This window comes from Aptenodytes forsteri, unplaced genomic scaffold, assembly GCF_000699145.1.
Source record: "Aptenodytes forsteri isolate BGI_AS27 unplaced genomic scaffold, ASM69914v1 Scaffold93, whole genome shotgun sequence".
In the NCBI taxonomy this organism is placed as follows: Eukaryota; Metazoa; Chordata; class Aves; order Sphenisciformes; family Spheniscidae; genus Aptenodytes; species Aptenodytes forsteri.
Window position 1 is genome coordinate 7,084,300 of NW_008794665.1, and position 17,469 is coordinate 7,101,768.

The 17,469-nt window shown below is 37.0% G+C and overlaps 1 protein-coding gene across 1 annotated transcript in view; it reads right to left on the minus strand.

Annotated features, from left to right (window-relative positions):
* TBCK (TBC1 domain containing kinase) overlaps positions 1-17,469 on the minus strand; it is a 119,485-nt gene that overhangs the window by 72,839 nt on the left and 29,177 nt on the right. Inside the window, exons 4-14 of the mRNA XM_009273567.2 lie at positions 13,150-13,264; positions 11,539-11,612; positions 10,295-10,436; positions 8,973-9,033; positions 7,236-7,297; positions 6,400-6,461; positions 5,574-5,722; positions 4,431-4,569; positions 2,893-2,992; positions 879-928; positions 375-504 (exon numbers count right to left, since the gene is read on the minus strand). Coding sequence (XP_009271842.1) covers positions 375-504; positions 879-928; positions 2,893-2,992; positions 4,431-4,569; positions 5,574-5,722; positions 6,400-6,461; positions 7,236-7,297; positions 8,973-9,033; positions 10,295-10,436; positions 11,539-11,612; positions 13,150-13,264 — 1,084 coding nt within the window. The remainder of the gene's footprint in view (positions 1-374; positions 505-878; positions 929-2,892; positions 2,993-4,430; positions 4,570-5,573; positions 5,723-6,399; positions 6,462-7,235; positions 7,298-8,972; positions 9,034-10,294; positions 10,437-11,538; positions 11,613-13,149; positions 13,265-17,469) is intronic.

A 17,469-nucleotide genomic window follows, 5' to 3' on the forward strand; every position in this document is an offset into this window, starting at 1 on the left:
AGACTGGTATTGTTTTCAAGCACCTTACTACTTGGAAATGCAGAAATGTTACAGGCATATTTATACCTATAATAGCTTAGTCTGTTATGAAATAGAGGATGCAAAAGTATTTTCTTCAGTAAATAACAGGTATTAGCAGCAGCTCTATTTTCATGTGCATACTTTAAAATCTACTTTCATATTAATCACTACTGAAAAGACCTATTTCTCATATTTTTATTTTCAATCTTCTTATACTTCTGTAGGGTTTTCTTCCCCCTTTCCCACTGTGGACTCTTGTATCACTGCTTCTTTCTTCAATTACTTGGTCCTTTAAAAAAATCTTCTAATTAACAGACCAAATCCAATTATCCAGCATCAGAAAGATTCCATACCTTCAACAGCCTGTCAAACAGGACAATTCTATTTAGCTGGTACTCTGTGTCCCTCTCCCGGATGATCAGAGGAAGACTAGCAGCTGCCGACAGCTCATTACTACTATTTGAATGAGGTAAAGTTGACTGGCTGGAAAAAGAGTTAGGATAGTAGTAGTAAACAGCAAGAAACACAAATCATTGGAAAAAAAAAAAAAAAGAGTATCCTGTGATGCATTTCTGCGTCAGAAACAAATATATAAATGGATAATTTTGAATATTCAGCACAAACAGTCGATTTCCAGAACAGAGAAACAGGCTAGGATCCTCAGTTTGGTATCAGGGCCCTAAGTCCACCAGCGCGGAGTACTTATGAACTCTAGTTGACTTTAAGAGCCAAACAAGGACATGTTAGGTTTGCTTTTGGAAGACAGTTGTGTCTAGCTGTGCAGTGTGCCACTCAAATAACACTAATAACTCAAAATTCAGTCCCTTATATATGTACAAACTTAAACACACACTTACTCATCTTCAAGCAATGGGTAAAATGCTTCCCCACCAACATCTTTCAGTCTCTGAAACGAAGAATAAAAATAATTCATTATCAGAATGCTGCTCAGAATTCAGGTGGAAACATTTAGTGGAATACAAAACCTATTCATTAGCAATTCATTTGTCAAATTTAGTAGCTTGCCTTGAGACTTAAGCATTAGCTCAGTCCTCCATCAGCAAAGAAACATACAGCCTTTAACGCTAAAAACATTTGCTAATACGGGCTTTTTGAGTTGATGGAAGTTATTCTGCCTGAAGATAACACTCATGTCATTCATAAACCTATTTCCACACAAAAAATAGCTTCTATGGGCCATGGATTAATGGGTCAATAGTATTGCATAGTTCTTTTTATTTTCCTCATTTTCTACATGGACTTCCTATCCAAGTAGCTGCAAAGCAACTGCACAACTTGGTTTTATGTTTTTAATCAGTTCAAGAGTTATGCAAATTTGAGTTCCTTTTAGTAGCAGCATCTGAAAGCTGCACAGAAATACAGACACTCTCTGGAAAGGTGATAGACTAGCATGCCTGGACTTTTGCCTGAAGGTTTCAGACATCTTTGGTGCATCGTGATTAATGTTTAATAGCATCCTCCCTGCAGTGCTCTGTTTTGCAGTTCAATCCCTAACTTAAAGGCATACAGCACTCAGCCTGTTCCTCCTGGGATTGACAGAATAGTTCATTCTGAGTTCATTCAGTACTGATCCTCTTTTTATTATAAGCATCATGCTCTGTTCTAAGATGTTTGAAGAATTGCATAGTTCAAAAATTTATTTCAACTAACTGCAAGGTTCAGGCTTGTATCTTCCCCAAAATGAAACTTCAGTATATACTTATTTGCTGCTGTATTTATAGAAGTAGGCAGCAATATCCAAAATTACAGATTAAAAAGTTTAAAAAAAGCCTTAAAAGCTGCCCTTTTGTAGGAACAACAGTAGGAGCTGCAGTGCATATTACCTTTAAAATAGCTGTTGCATATCCTTAACCTCCCCCCTGCCCCCCAAACCCCACCAACCAAGCAAACAAAATAACCCAGTTCTTTGGTCTGTTTTCATGCATTTGTGTGAAATAATGCAAAGTTCTACTGAAGAAACATGTTTACACAGTATTTGCCACATTGCCCCCAAAATTAAGGTAATGGTGGCAGAGATCAAGACTTCAGGAGTCACCTTCCTTTCTATATTAACCCCTGTAATCATATGGAAAGGTTTTTTATAAAGACTGTGACAGAATTGCATTCACTACTATAAAAAGCAAGCTGCAAACAATGCTGCATAAATTTCTAATTCTACAGCAATAAAGCTCTACATGTGCAAAGACGTGAACAATTAAAACATTTCAGTGACATACGCAGTGAATCTTGTAACTGATCATTACATCAGGCAAAATTATGAGTTATCATATGTTGATTTTTCCACTGAAGATGGAAGAAAACTGCATTACTGCATTTTGGCAAAATGCTTTGAAGTGATCTTTTGAACTAGTTGTTTCATAGCTATATATTCCAAAGATTAGTAATTAAATACTGGAAACTTGATATCCAACTTTAAGTATAAAGCCTTTAAGGAGCTGCAGCTGAATTGAGTTGATCTTTCTTCTGAATATTGTGAGCCACCTACAGACAGGAATTAAAGAATGCAAGATGACACTCACTGTTCAATTAGTTTAGCAATTGTGGAGAATACCAGGTACTACAGAACTATTTGGGCTACACCAGAACAAAGAAAGTAACAAAAATAAGGAAAGGGAGGGACACAGGAAGGGGATGGAGGGACAGAAGATAAATCAAATTTAGTAAGCTTTTGCAGACGAAGCAGTTTAATAGCATAAATCAGAATCTGACTTGGAGGCCGAGAAGTGTTCTCTTGGAATCAATAACACTGTCATTTGTAGGAACAGCAGTAGGAGCTGCTGTTCCATATTCCCTTTAAACAAATGTTTCTGCAGTGAAGACAGAAGAACAAGTGCACAATATTCTTCTTACATTTCGGAGCTGGCACAGAGACAATGTCACAGTTGTGTCATCTAGGAGGGAACTTCTATCTCGTCCTTGCCCAAAGCTCTCACCATCTTCTAATAAAAAGCTTCAAAAGGGTGGGTGGGTGGGGGAACAAAAACCAGGTTGTTTTATAACATAAGACTTGAGTTAGGAAAAAATAGAAAATTCTTACATCAATCAGTTTCCTCTTTAAAACTAGTTCTTAGAAGTATACTTGTATTGACTTGCATGGCATGAAACCTGCTGTCAAGGGAATGTACAATCACCTTAAATTATTCAAACAGTTTTTGCTGTAAAAAGGCACATTTCAGGTTTTCTATAACTTTGGTTTGCACACAAAGGAAAAGTAATGAGATATGGGATTAATATTGCCTTTTATTCCTTGACCTGGCACAGACCAGGACTGCCATTTATTGTGAAAAGCAAAAATAAAACATTATTGTCATATGGAAGTCATTTCCCATCATGACAAAAGCCAAGCAAAACTCTGACCTAGACCTTTTCTGTTGCAGTCCATCTAAGGATATAAATGCATCCAAGAAAGAGTATACACAAATTGTCTATTTGGTGATACTTTTAAAGCTTACAACATGAAATTGATTTCCAGAAATTAAGCTAACATTCTCATTATCACTTAGAAGATCGAGTTAGATTGCATTTTGAAATTAACTCCTCATCTTCAAGATGAATAGTATGACGAAAAATGTTTTCCCCTCATAATTCAAAAGCACATTCATTCACCTACAGGTACAGAAATAGGCAATCCCTCAAAATCTCACATCAATTTTGCCACCAAAACATCACTTAAAATCTAGCTCCACCTTCTTTTTCAAGATATTGCATTTTGGCTGAACACTGATTTTGTGTGTTTTTAAAACCCAGAACCAGAAAATTGATCTATATGGACACATAATTAAGCTTATTAAGATCGGATTGTAGGATTAAAACATGAATATACTACATAAAATTGCAACCTGTGCAGCAGTAAGATAAAAGTAGTAATGACTAAAATGCTGTTACAGAATTATAAGTCATAAAACTAAGCATTTTAAAAAAAAGTAATCAGCTGATCTGCTGAATAATTGGGTTGTCCATTCAGCACTGCTGCTCTGTGAAAGGGAATTCAGAATGTGAGAATTTACTACAGAATGTAGCAAAAGATTAAATTACAATTACAAATATGCTGTTGAAGCACAGGGAGACATTTTTGCTAAAACTTAATGCTATTGGAAAATATGCTAAATTTAGGGATTCCCAGTTCAGTATTTTGCACTTCGCCTACATTTCTTCAAATTTCAGAAAGCAATCCGAAGTGCAGTTAGGCGACAGGTAAGGCATTCAAATAACGCCTTAAATTGGGTAAGAGGGGAAGTGACATGATTTCCTGCTGTTCAAGCACGCTATTTTCAGTATTTTTCACACATACAGGTCTTGAAACTAAAAACCAAACCAAAATGTTCTCTCAGAATCACTGGCCTTCTCCATCCATCCTCCTTTCCCGTAAAGTGCTTCTCCTTCCTTACTTGGGAAGTGTGCAGACAGGTGGCTTTGATCGAATGATTTCCTTGTTGACAAGTTCTTTCTCCAGGTCTCCTCCAGCCAAACACCAGAGATAATAAACCTCTTCAATTGATCTTTCTGCTAGGTAATCACTATCTTCATCTATTAGGAGAAACCACACAAAAATGAGTTACAGCTTTTTAGGCAGCTTGTATTTCTTCCTACCACCCTAAACACATATTGTGGAGAAAAAAAATTATTATGCTTGAAAGGTCCTAGACCTTAATGTGAAGTTAGAGGAAAAAAGTGATCTTCCCTTTGCAAGTGCCCTTTCAGAAGATTTAAGAAAAGAGCAGACAGGCAGAAGTCAGAAAAAAAAAAGTATTTCTGCATTTTGCCTTGGTGCCAGAAAATAGAACCAATCAGATAAATACATTTAAGTATGGACTTTTGCTTCATGTGTCTTTAAAAAAACCCCAAACACTATTTTGTACACAACACAGTGCTAAGAGTAAAAATAAGAAACTAGTGATTCATACTGAGGAGTTATAATCTATTTTCCCTTCACATACCATACCCATACTAACAAGGTATAAAATCTTAGTCTCCAAAAATTGTATAATGAGATTTTCTAAACATGTAGAAATCTCTGAGTTCATCAGAAAAAGTCAATGAGGACTTAAGAGTGGTAACACTTTCAGCATACTGTAGTTTTAAACTTAGAAACGTCGTCTTTTATTCTAGAATGTGACCTCTTTCACAAGGATTTAGTTTTCCAATACTTCCAAAAATCATCTCGTGCTATGATCCAGCAGAATCCAATTACCAATTCACAACACAATTGAGTGAAAAAAACCTACCTTGTACATGCACATGTCCAAATTCTAAAGGCAAAAGATGACATTGATATTCCAAGCTGGACTTGAATACTAGTGATAACTATTTATTCCCACAGGTTGAAGCACAAAACCAAGATGCCCTCCTTTGACTTGCACATATCCCTCAAAACATGTTTGCCCGTATCTCTGCCCGTTAAACAACTTAGTACAAGAATGTAGTATTGGAACATTTAATAGTTTCTCTCCAACAAAGTATTCAAAGAAAATGTGAAAGCATTTTATTTTCCTTCCCCCTCCAATGACATTTATCCCACTACTTGCTTTTACCTTTACATAATTGACTTATGTCTTCAGGAAGCGTTAAATTAGCACACCTTGGAGAAGATGAGAACAGACCAGCAGGTTTGTGGAAGGGAGGATATACTGAGGATACTTCACTGAACAAACTGTCATGCAGCAATTCCTCTGGAGTTGGCCTTGAATTAAGAAAAGAGAATAAAACACTAAGAGTAAAGTGCTTCCAAAAATGTTACATTTCAGGAAGAAATGTCCCCAGTAACAAATATTAGCAAGTTATTTTAAATTATATTGGATTTCAGAAATTTTAATAGCAAAAATATCTACCAATTTTGTTCAATTCATGATGCATAACACACCACGCAGTCTGTTTACAGCCCTCGCCTGCATTTAATGTAGACAGCAACTATTTTATTAATTCTCCTTTAATTCCTCTAATCAGAGATGGAAAAATGCAAATGTAAAGCCTTGATTAAAGAACAGCAGCATACTTCAGTTTTCAGAAGAAAGTTGTGGTAGACTGACATAATGAAAAAGTACTTTGAAAGAAGAGATTTGAAGAAAGCAGCCCTAATTCTGGCTACAACAGAGCTATAGTAACCACCACGAACTTCCAGATATGGAATCAAATGTCTGAATAGTTTTCCCCCAAAATACTCAGATTCAATCTCAAGGTTTTGCACACTTGATTTCGGCCCCCCGCAATTCTTGTCCTTTAAACACTGAAAAGCAACAAACCCAAGAATTTCTTATAGGTAGCACAAATTGTCAGTATTTCAGAAAAGGTTCAGCCACAGGTCTTCTAATTTCATAGTATCCCAGTAGAGTTTACTAGGCATTTGGACTGAATACTTGCCTCTTAGAAGGTTGGAATGTAAGGCATTTCTTCAGTAGAGCTATAATATTTTCAGAAAGGTCCTGGAATGTAAGAAAAATATGGAGGAGGTCTGTTTATTACTATCTTAATTCAGCAAGCCACTTAGCTCACACTTAACTTTTAACACACAGGCTATTCCTTTGAGAGCAATAAAATTTCACACCTACACATATGAGGTTAGCTGTGTCAGACCAAAATGCTGGGAAAGTTACTTTTCTCACCCCCCAACCCTGAATTTGCTTTGGGGGGAAAGAAAAAAATCTGAAAAGTTTGCAATGTATGTGGCTTTTTATTTTTATTTTTTAATTTAGATATTCTGTACCCAGCTTGAAACAATGCAGTACCTGAGAACTCCCTTCTGCTAATAGTCAGAATCCCTTCACACAATGTCTCAAAATATACAGACACTAAAATTCAGTGATTAATTTTTGGGGTGGGGAGGAGTTGAACTGTATAAACCTACACTATCAGAATGTGTAAAGTGGACCAGATAGAAGGCTAAATTTCTAGAAGAAAAATACTTAACCCCCAACACTTTAAAGAAAATTTATAACTTACTAAACTATCCAGAGAGCATTAACATTTACTGAGATTGTCAGTAATTTTAGGAAAGAATGAATATTACCAGCACTGGCTATTTGAAAGGATCTTAGATATATAGTTTAGACTTCAAAATTTTTCCTCATACTGCAATACATCAAGGGAAAAAAAAAAAAAAAAAAAAAAAACAAACATACATATATGTGAAATGCTATGCAACAATAATAAAATTTTTTGGATAACACAGCATGGAAGAGCAAACTAGTTCCACAAACCTTAATAATATCAAGGCAACCATGTTCTTCAGCCAATACAGTTACAATATCATCTACACAGCCTTTGAAAAACAAACAGAACAATAAAAAGTTAAAGACTACGAAATAAGTGATACCAATTAAACAGGATATCAGATAAAGCCCCACCCCAGTAAAAAGCACTTAACTTTGGCTTTTTTTTAACATTGCCATATCACCTGAGAGTGAATTCTCAAAATTAGAAATGAAAATTATTATCACCAACGCAGACAGAAAATTGAAGCCTAAGAAAGTTAAGTAGCGCATCTAATTTAACAGTGAAAATCTTTTTGCAGGCTTAGTAAATCCAGAGTGCCAGTTTCTTCCAAATAACTTAAAACAGTCTTTCCACTTACAAAAAAAAAAAAAAAAAAAAATCCCTGAAAGAACTTAAGAATACCTGCATATAGAAGCTCAAAGTAATTTTTATTTTGTTGCTACTTGCAGGTAATACTAGCAGTATTTTATAACTTGTTTTCAACACATTATTGAGAAAATAATTCCCAAGTCAGGACATGAATGTTTTTCAGTGGATAAAGGTTACCAATAACTTGCATTCAACTTGAAGGGGACTGAAATACTTCAGGAAGCTTTGTTAACAAATCACTTAACCAAAACAGTCAGAATTTCAGCACCTGAGCACTAACTGCTGAATGAAAAAGATGTCTCTACTGACGGTAACTAACTTCAACAGTATCACTATTTGCTCTGGATAATAACAACTTACTGATTGTCCTGGTTTCAGCTGGGATAGAGTTAATTTTCTTCCTAGTAGCTGGCATAGTGCTGTGTTTTGGATTTAGGATGAGAATAAGGTTTATAACACACCGATGTTTTAGTTGTTGCTAAGTAGTGCTTACACTAAGCAAGGACTTTTCAGCTTCCCATGCTCTACCGGCTGAGAGGGCTGGAGGTGCACAAGGAGCCGGGAGGGGGCACAGCCAGGACAGCCGACTCTCGTGGGGTAACGCCAGCATTATTATTATTATTTTCCCTTCCTTTTCTGTCCTATTAAACTGTCTTTATCTCAACCCACAGGTTTTACTTTTTATTACCCCTGATTCTCTCCCCCATCCCACTGGGTGGGGGGGAGTAAGCGAATGGGTGTGTGGTGTTTAGCTGCCTGCTGGGTTAAACCACAACACTGATAAAGCTTCAAATTCATGCCCTTCCCCTCCCCGTGGTTTATACTTAAACCCCACAAGAAATCAAATTTAAAAAGCCACAAAATAGTCCCACTTCCATTCTCATTTACATTAAGCAAAAATTCTGTATCTACAGTAATGTTTGATAGTCTTTTTATTCTCTGCCTTCCTATTTGAGTCCTGCTTCTACCTGCTTGGGATTTGGTACACAAGCACTGCTAGTGTGGGGACAGTTTTATTTAGTGTTATACAATTTCTAACTCATTTCAGAAACCTCCTGCAACACAAAACAACAAGTAACCATCAAAATTACAACCTTTCCTAAGCAATTATTTTTTATAGTTTGCCCTTACTCTAACATACTCATAGCTCGTCTGCAAAGTTATTTTACCTGGCACCCACCTCTGTACCTTACCTAGACAAGCAACCATGCTTCAAATGCCTATTTAATTCTGGAGATGAAAGCTGATGAGGGTAAAGTGCCTTAGGTCTGAGCATCACAAGCTGACTAGTCTGTAAAGCTCTAATTATAGAACTGCTTGGAAACTTAAAAAATTGATTTTGTGCTACTTACCTAACATAATTATAAATTTCAATCTTTCTGCTATCTCCAAACTCTGGAATAATTTTCTCCCCTAAATGAATAACAAGATCAAATCAACAGTTGAATGCTACCACATAAAAATATTTAGATAGCATACACCCATCTATATACAAAGACAGTGAAATAAGCTTCTACACATGAATTTTAGATTTAGGAAAACTATCTGAGAGAACAGAAAACATTATTTACCCCAACTATACCAGAAACAGTTTCATGCCATCATAAAGAAAAAAATGTATCATTTTATAACATCCCTAAACTGGAACAAATGCAAAACCAAAAAAATATGCAAAACAAAGCCCCAAGCTGCCTTAGCAAACCTGCAGGTTTATTATTAATTCACTAACAGGCTTTCAAAACCTGTATTTTTTCCAATGTGAGCAGGAACAAAGGTAGTTAATTACTAAACATGGTAATCATCATAGCTTGTATTATTGCACAGTGCTTTTGAAAAGTCATCTGAAAATCCCTTTAAGGTGTTTCAAAAAATATCATTATTGCATTTTTAAGAAAATGTACTTATTCAAAACAATAAATAATGACCTATGAATACTATGCAAATTTACAGAAGAGCAGAACATGCAAAAGAAGACTATTTCCAATGTCCTGATCTAATCACTATATAAAACAGGTTCTTGACCATGCAATTGTCTGACAATATAGTTATCTAAGTGAGACTAAATATCAATATTGAGGTATTTGCTAGATCATACCTCCCTACAGAATGTTGCTGTCTTTGAATGAAAAAAGTCCAGTTTAAGATATACAAATAGTAAAGATTATGCTGTCATAATTTATTGCAACTTCTAGAGTCAAATAAGCATTTTCCAAATAAACCCTTAATTCTGTACAGCTGCTCTTTAAACTCTGGTGATAAAGCAGATTCACCCTTCTCTTCCTCTCCATGAAACTTTATTAGTTTCTCATCCTTTCCAAGGAGAATGAGGGCATGACAGCAATAGTTGTTTCATGCTTAAAAGCACAATTAAAACAACAAATTATCTAGAGAGACCTCTTGGTTCAGAAGCTAGTCCTCGCTAAGAATTCGATAATGCAATCACATCATTGTGGCTTAACAGGCAGCTGCCCTTCATGGTTAACACATATACCAAGCCAATATGCATCCTACTACTGAACCACCACCAATACTGTCCAGGTAGGAATGGCTAACATACTCTGATATTTGGACTCGGGTGATGGGCAAAGTGTCATTAACCCCAGACTCAAGAGCAATCAAGTTAATGTAACTATTCCCCAAGAGTTACAATCAAGAGAATTATCCTCTTACATACCACGCAAAGCTCAAATAATATTATACCAAGAGACCACAGATCTGATTTAGGGCCAGAAGGCAGAGGCTTCTCACACTGAGTATGATCACTTGGTTTGACTATTCCCTGCGCAATTACTTCAGGTGCCAGATATGATGGGTACCTAGAAAGATGCAGCAACATTAAGTTATGTCCCGTCTGTCCAAAAAAACCTACCTTTCAGTTACAGTAATCAAAATAATTTTGCATTCTAAGAAACTAGAATTCATAGCAATGCAGACTGTTCTATTTTATTTGGTCAAAATTTACACATTGCAGCAATGTTTCACTCCAATTGCAAAATATGTAAGTGCCTACTTCATAAAAGGTCAAATCTTAATCACTAGCTCTATCTTTTGTGAGAGGAAATAACAGCAGCTTTCAAAATAGTATGTCTACATATCTCAAAGAAAACATAAATTGAGTTTCAGCACTAGAACGTATCCTAGACCCGTTTTGGGGGTGGTGGCAGTATTCCCCTCCATTGACAGTGTTCCCATCAAATAACTTTTGAATTTGTAAAAAAAGTAACAAAAGGTATTGAGGACACATTCTACCTGCTGCTAGATCATTTAAAAATAACATTATTGCTTTTTCTGTCAAGAATCCATTCCATTATAAAACTTAAAAAAAAAAATCTGACATCACCTTTTGAAGGGAAACATTATTACCTCTTTTGGGCACGTCTTTAAGAATCTGCTCAGTATTTCAATTGTAAACCACATGACACCTCAAAAAACCAAAAAGTGGCAAGGAAACAGTACAACAAAGCATGTCACTTTGGCTAGACAGTAAGATCACTTGAAAATAAATCACAAAATGATAAAGAGACAAGAGGCCTACAGTGGTGTGCAATAGTGCAGCACTGATTGTGTTTTTTCCTAAATTTGAAAAAAGATTATACCTCCAGAATCTGAGCCACAGGGAACTACCAGCATTTGAAGGCAAATCTAGGCAATAAGGACTGACATCACATTGTTACAGTAACATGCTTGCATGGTACCCATTCTCTGTCTTTCATTAATTTCACCTAGTCAGATGATAACCTCTTCAGTGACATTACCAAAAGCTTCTATGTAAGGGGTGTATGAAACAGATATGAATTAAAACAGCAACCTATAACCTGTGCATACAACACATTTTTGAAGATGATTCCTCAAAACATAAATATATTGCCTGAAAAAATACATCCCTAATATATTTGTATTATGTCATTACATCCTTACCCTATAGGGAAATCAACATCAACACCTTGAGCAGTCATATGGTAAAGCCCAAATTTAGCCAACTTCACATGTCCCTAAAAAGGAAAAAATAAATGATCAAGAGCAGCAGAATCCAACATTGGAAGAATCTGTGTTTAAGTTAAAAAAAAAAAATTCAACTTGTATTAGCTGTCAGAAGACAGATACCTATAAAAAGTCACCCTCTTACATTTCTGTCTCATTATGCAGAACTCCACTGCAAGTTAATAAGGTGCTTATTTCTAATGGTTTTACTTTCCAAGAGCATTAAGTAATCACCTTGTTTGGAACACACAAGAAAATCAGAACTTTGTAAGTTACAATATAATTTCAATAAATTAAAAAGGCTTAAATACTCTATTGAACATCTTTCCTGTTTGAAAACTGTTCAAAATCCTGTTTGAATCCTACAGCTCCCTAAGTATCACCACTATTCCCTCACCTTTTCATTTCCATTTACCATTACCAAATTTTCCATTTACCCAGCCTTGCTCCTCCAGTCCTTCCCATCAACTCATTACTATCTTGCTCTCCTTAACTGTACCAACACATTTCAAACAAACAAGTTTTCCAGGTGCTTGCTTTTATTCTGTGGAGGTAGAAAGTTAACACCAAAACTACAAAAAATAGGCACAGAAGTTGAACTGAGGTATTGTTTCTGCTAGATTTTGAATTATACGCAGCCAGCCTGCATATGGTGCAACAGTGAAGGCTACATCAGCAAGCTATTCAAAGTGCAGGGGAAAAGTTTAGAAGTTTATGGTCTCATGGCCCTCTTTTGTTCTTTTATTGATTTTAGGAGTATCTTAAAATCCTGAAGTACTTTTGCTTGTTAGAGCATTATTATGATTTTCATTTTTTTTACAAGTATATAAAAAACAGTGTTCCTTCCTTCCTCCTTCCTCTTTTCTTTCTGCCTTCTAAGGGGAGAATCTAGCTATTCTATCTAAACTGAGTAAGAAGGGGAAGGAGAGAGGGGTTATGCAGACAGGTTAAGCTCTTTAGCCGTCAGTTCAGATGAAGCGACTGCTCCGAGTACAACAGCAATTAATTACTCTCAGCTTTTATGAGCAGAACCTGTATTTCACACTGCCAACTCAATAGTCTGTGACAACAGAATTGACAGACACTGGAATTTTAATAATTTAACATGAACAAAGAAATATGTTGATATCTTAAAAGTCAAATATCAGATCACCATGAAAAACAGGAAATATTATTAACAGTTATTTAGCCAGAAGAAATATTTTCCTATTCAAACAGCTAGGAAGGTCTTGTAACTAATTACAATGATGACAAGTAGACTGAGATTACCACCTTAAGAAGAAAAGGGTGAAAGAAGTGGTTTGGGAGAGAAGAAAATGGGAAAAGACAAAAATAAAATCTGAAATACATTTGAAATTTAGGAAATGCGGGAAAACTGTAGTTTTAAAAAACAAACAAACCCAACACCCTTCCAGACATGCAATTTTTTCCCCATCAGAAGGGCTGTGACTGCCCAGTCTCCATATATGACATAGCATGCTACTTGTTGGCAGCAAGAGGAAAAAACAAAAACCAAACAAAAACATAGATTTATTCCTGTAGCTGTACCTTTCGATCCAAAAGAATATTGCAAGGAGAGAGTGCTCGGTGGACCATTCCATGTTTGTTCATATATTGCAAACCTTGCAAAACCTCATACGCTATGCATAAGATCCTTGAAGAACTGCAAAAAAACCAAACCAAAACAAAACCATATCAAAAAAACTCAGAAAAACCACGTTACACTGAATGTTTCCCTTTTTAATTTGTAAAAATGTAGAGTGTTCCACAGCTATTCCAAACACAAGTGAGACATTTACAATTCCAGAACAGTTTAAGGGATCAACACTGAATATGGTAGAGTATGTTCAGTGCCATACACAACTCCTCAGTATCCCACAACTAGGTTTCTTCACCCTGAACTGGTCCTTAAATACAGCAGAAAATGGTGACAAAGTATAAAATATTCTCTGTGATAGGAACGATGACATATACCTCAACTAATCTGGGAAAAAAAATCCCAACCCTCCTTTATTTTTATTTGTGCTTCCTAGGTCTGCTATTGATGTTCATAGAAAAGTTGAACTGAACAGACATTTCTGAAACTCAGATGTTAACTGGAGCATATCTAGGAGATAGTGTAGAGGCACGGCTAGATCATACCTACAGTCTTTGATCATCTCAACATCTAAAACAAGAAACAAAAGAAAGGGCAGAAAACTTCATTTTCAGCACATTTTGTTTTACTACCTTGGAAGCATCAACCTTACCATCTTTGGAAAGAAACGATGAAGTTTACCATCCAAACCATTTTGACATAACTATGTATTTTGACAAAAGTTATCATTTACTATAAGAACTGATAGCCCTAAAGAGGAGTTTCTGTGAACAAGTGAACAGGAATTTGTACAGAGACCACCAGTATTAGGCTTCCAAAGTGCACCCAAAATGAGAACAAAAGGCACAGATCTAATGTCACGCAGAGAGATTCCTTTTAAGTTTTTACCCTCCTCATTTCCTGCCCACTCCCCCTCAGAGCACATTTCAGGTCTGTTCGGCAACTTTATCTATGAAGACACTGGTTTACAAAATGTCCAGAAAACAAAGCATATCTACTTATAAAGACCTAACTTTACATCCCCATTTTTTTAATTCATTGTTAAAGAATAATACACAATAGCATTCTGGACAAGGCTCACCACCTTCTCTTGCTTATTAAAAATTTGTGCAACAGCAAAATGAGGGCAAGCATTACAGACTAGTGAGAGTGACAAGCCAACTAGCTGACTAGACACCAAAATTAATTTCTTTAATAAAGGCTTTATTAGCTGCTATTCACACCTGATGGAACGCCAAAATTTGTCACAAGAGTAAATAGCTAGATTTTGACAAAAGCCACAATTCCAACAAAATCTGAGACTAGGGCAACACAGAAATACTGAAAAGAGCTGTTTTAATAATAGCCTGAGGCCACCATTAAGTTACCTTACATGGAGCTATTCTCTAGACCCTGACCTTTTTCCTAGAAGGACAGTTCTGTACTACTTTATGCTAGTTGTGAATATACATTTTTAAGTTAAATTTTAAGCACAAAGGGAATCTATTCTAACATATGTCCACACTGCTGTATCTTAGATCATAGCATTTGGAAGTGATTCTCAAGGTCTTAGCAATTCAACCAAAACCACATGGCTAATAACCACAAATACAAAACAAACCCCCACAACTATCTCGCTCCTCCCTCACTGGCACTTTTTTCTTCCCCATCCCTCCCAGCCCCAAGTTGTATAATACAGCACAGCATCAGATACCACTAGCTGCATAGTGTTTCCTCCCAGTCATTCTCGGGCAGAGATATAACTGTGGTAAAAAATTTACCACACAAGCCTTCAGCTTCCCTGTATAGTTTTTTTGCCTGCAACGCAAATATTAACGATAATGGTTGCAAACAGAATCCTCTCTCACTTTTTGCACTGCTTTGCGAAACAAGACGTGAAAAATAAATGATGGGGAATTCATGTTTCCAGTGAGGAAACAATTGCATGTGAACAATTAGTACATCATAAGGCATTTTAGCCTAACAAGTGTTTCTTTATATTTACCTTTATTTTTTAATACAAAGTGCAATTTTGTGGCCGTTGTGCCTGAGGAGTGCAGTGTGCTCTGGTGGCACTAGGGGGCCTCAGCCACCCATTTATTCTCCATGTGCTCTTGTAATTCATAAAAATAGAACCCGGGCAAATGCCTGAAAATACTGCTTCTGGATTCTTTGCTCTTTAAGATAAATCCTCTATGGCATTGCAACGACCAGCAACACATGAATGATAAGTATTTTTCATTGCACATAATTCTCAGTGTTCTTAAGCTCTTGACACCACCCTGCTGGGCAGAAGCGTTCAGCCAAGTACCTCACCCTCAAACTGAAGCACGTACACCACCTCCCCAGGAGCAAGAGAACTCTGTATAACGCACTCTTCATAGTGCTGTTGCACATTATCTAGTTCTTATTTCATTTATTAGGCAAAACACACTGTTTGTGGTTTGCATTTAATTGCACAGGGCCTGACAACTTAACAACACACATCACTGTTATCGAGCGCAAGAGATCTCTCTGCTTTAAACTCCCCAAAGCCAAGCTCTACAGCAGTCCCTTGCCTCACTGGAGATGACTACCAAGGCTATCCCCTCGCTTCAGTGGGACTCAGCTCTCTCCCAGTTTCTACAGCCACTGTCAACACTGCAAGCATTGCAACAGGGTTCTGCAAGCGCAGAAGGTGCACTCATGAAGCTGCTTCCAGGCTTCAGGTTAAGTTGACCTTTAAAAAACCCCCATAAATATAAAAAGAAAACACAGTCCTGAGTGAGGAGAACATTTACAATACCCAATGTTGGTGGCGAGGTCTGAGCAGATTCAGAAACCTTTTCCCTATTAACTGGAAGCCTGTTTTTCAATACACTAGCTAGTGTCAACCTATGATAGGTCTAGAGGAGTTTAGCCACTGGGGCTCTTGAACTGCAGAGGTTTCAGCACCCTCCTTTCCCCCAACAGGAGGTGGGGGAAAAAGCCAACAGCAAAAGCACTAGAAACAACACAGGAGAAAAGACAGCAAAATGGAGGCATGGCAGGTTCGACACCAACCATGCTACGCCACTGATCTAACGAGAACTGTAATGACAGTTGTGTGGCATGAAATACCCTGTTCATCTCGGCAGCTGATGACCGTGGTTGTGACTTTAAACTACTGTGAAGCAAATCATTCCACTGCTCAAGGCAGATAGGGCAGGAGGCAGTAAGTAAAAGCATGAAAGTGTGAGATGCACTTCAACAACTGGCAGATCTGAAGGGGCACTAGTTGTCTTCAGTTTCCCAGCTCTCCTAAAAAGACTTGTTTTAAGGTTCTTTTCCTCTCCACCAATGCAAGAAAGAGAGAAGCAACAGGAGTTTCCCTGCAAAACGAACACTTCACAGACAGGGAAAAAAAAAAAGCATGATCTCTCTACAACTACCAGCACATTTTCAAGGAGCAGGCTTCATTTTAATCCTGTCTGGATACCAACAAATCTACTCAGCTGTAGCCTACTCAGCTAGGCTTTTGAAAAGGGGTTCTCTTCAAGTGAATGGATTGCACACTGATGTAAAATCAAACTGCTCGGATTTAATCATCGCCTGCTTTTTCCTGGTTTGGAGAAGAAGAAACGTAGCCACAAAAAGGGGCCATTTTGTGTTCCTTCATTCTAGAAATGAAGAACTAAAAGAATATAAGGATTACAGACCTAAACCTGGTATTGGTTTTAACTTGAATTATAGAACCATAGAGCAAAGGAAGCACAAAGGGTAACCGAATTCCTCCCTCAGAAATTCATCTGTAAGTAGGGGGAAAAAAACCCAACCCTCTACAAGTTGATATAAGCAAGTTCAGCCAACAGTACAAAACCAGCATGGTTAAAAGAGGCATGTGCATGGCATTTGTGGGTGGAGAGAGAAGGGAAGATGACTTAAAAACCCACAAAAATGAGGACTGTTTTATTACCTCCAGAATTTGTCAGACCAAAAGCTATACCAGACAAATGACTAATTTCCACACTGTAATAGTACACAGGTGGCTGCATTGTGCCTTCACAAAAAAGCATTAGCTTTTCCACTTAGCAGTCAGCCTGATCTCCAGCCTGTTGAATTCTTACTGTTAAGGGCACAAAGCCATTTTCTGGAAGTTTACTTCAGGAATAATGAACCTAACCTGTCAGGAAACAGATGTTTTAGCAGAGTTTCAATCTATTACAGTGCTGTAAATGCACTGATGAAATAATCTGATTGCTTAGGACATTTTTGTCACTTTTTGGATTCGGGGGGGGGGGGGGGGGGGGGGTTTTTTCCGGGCACCCACCCCA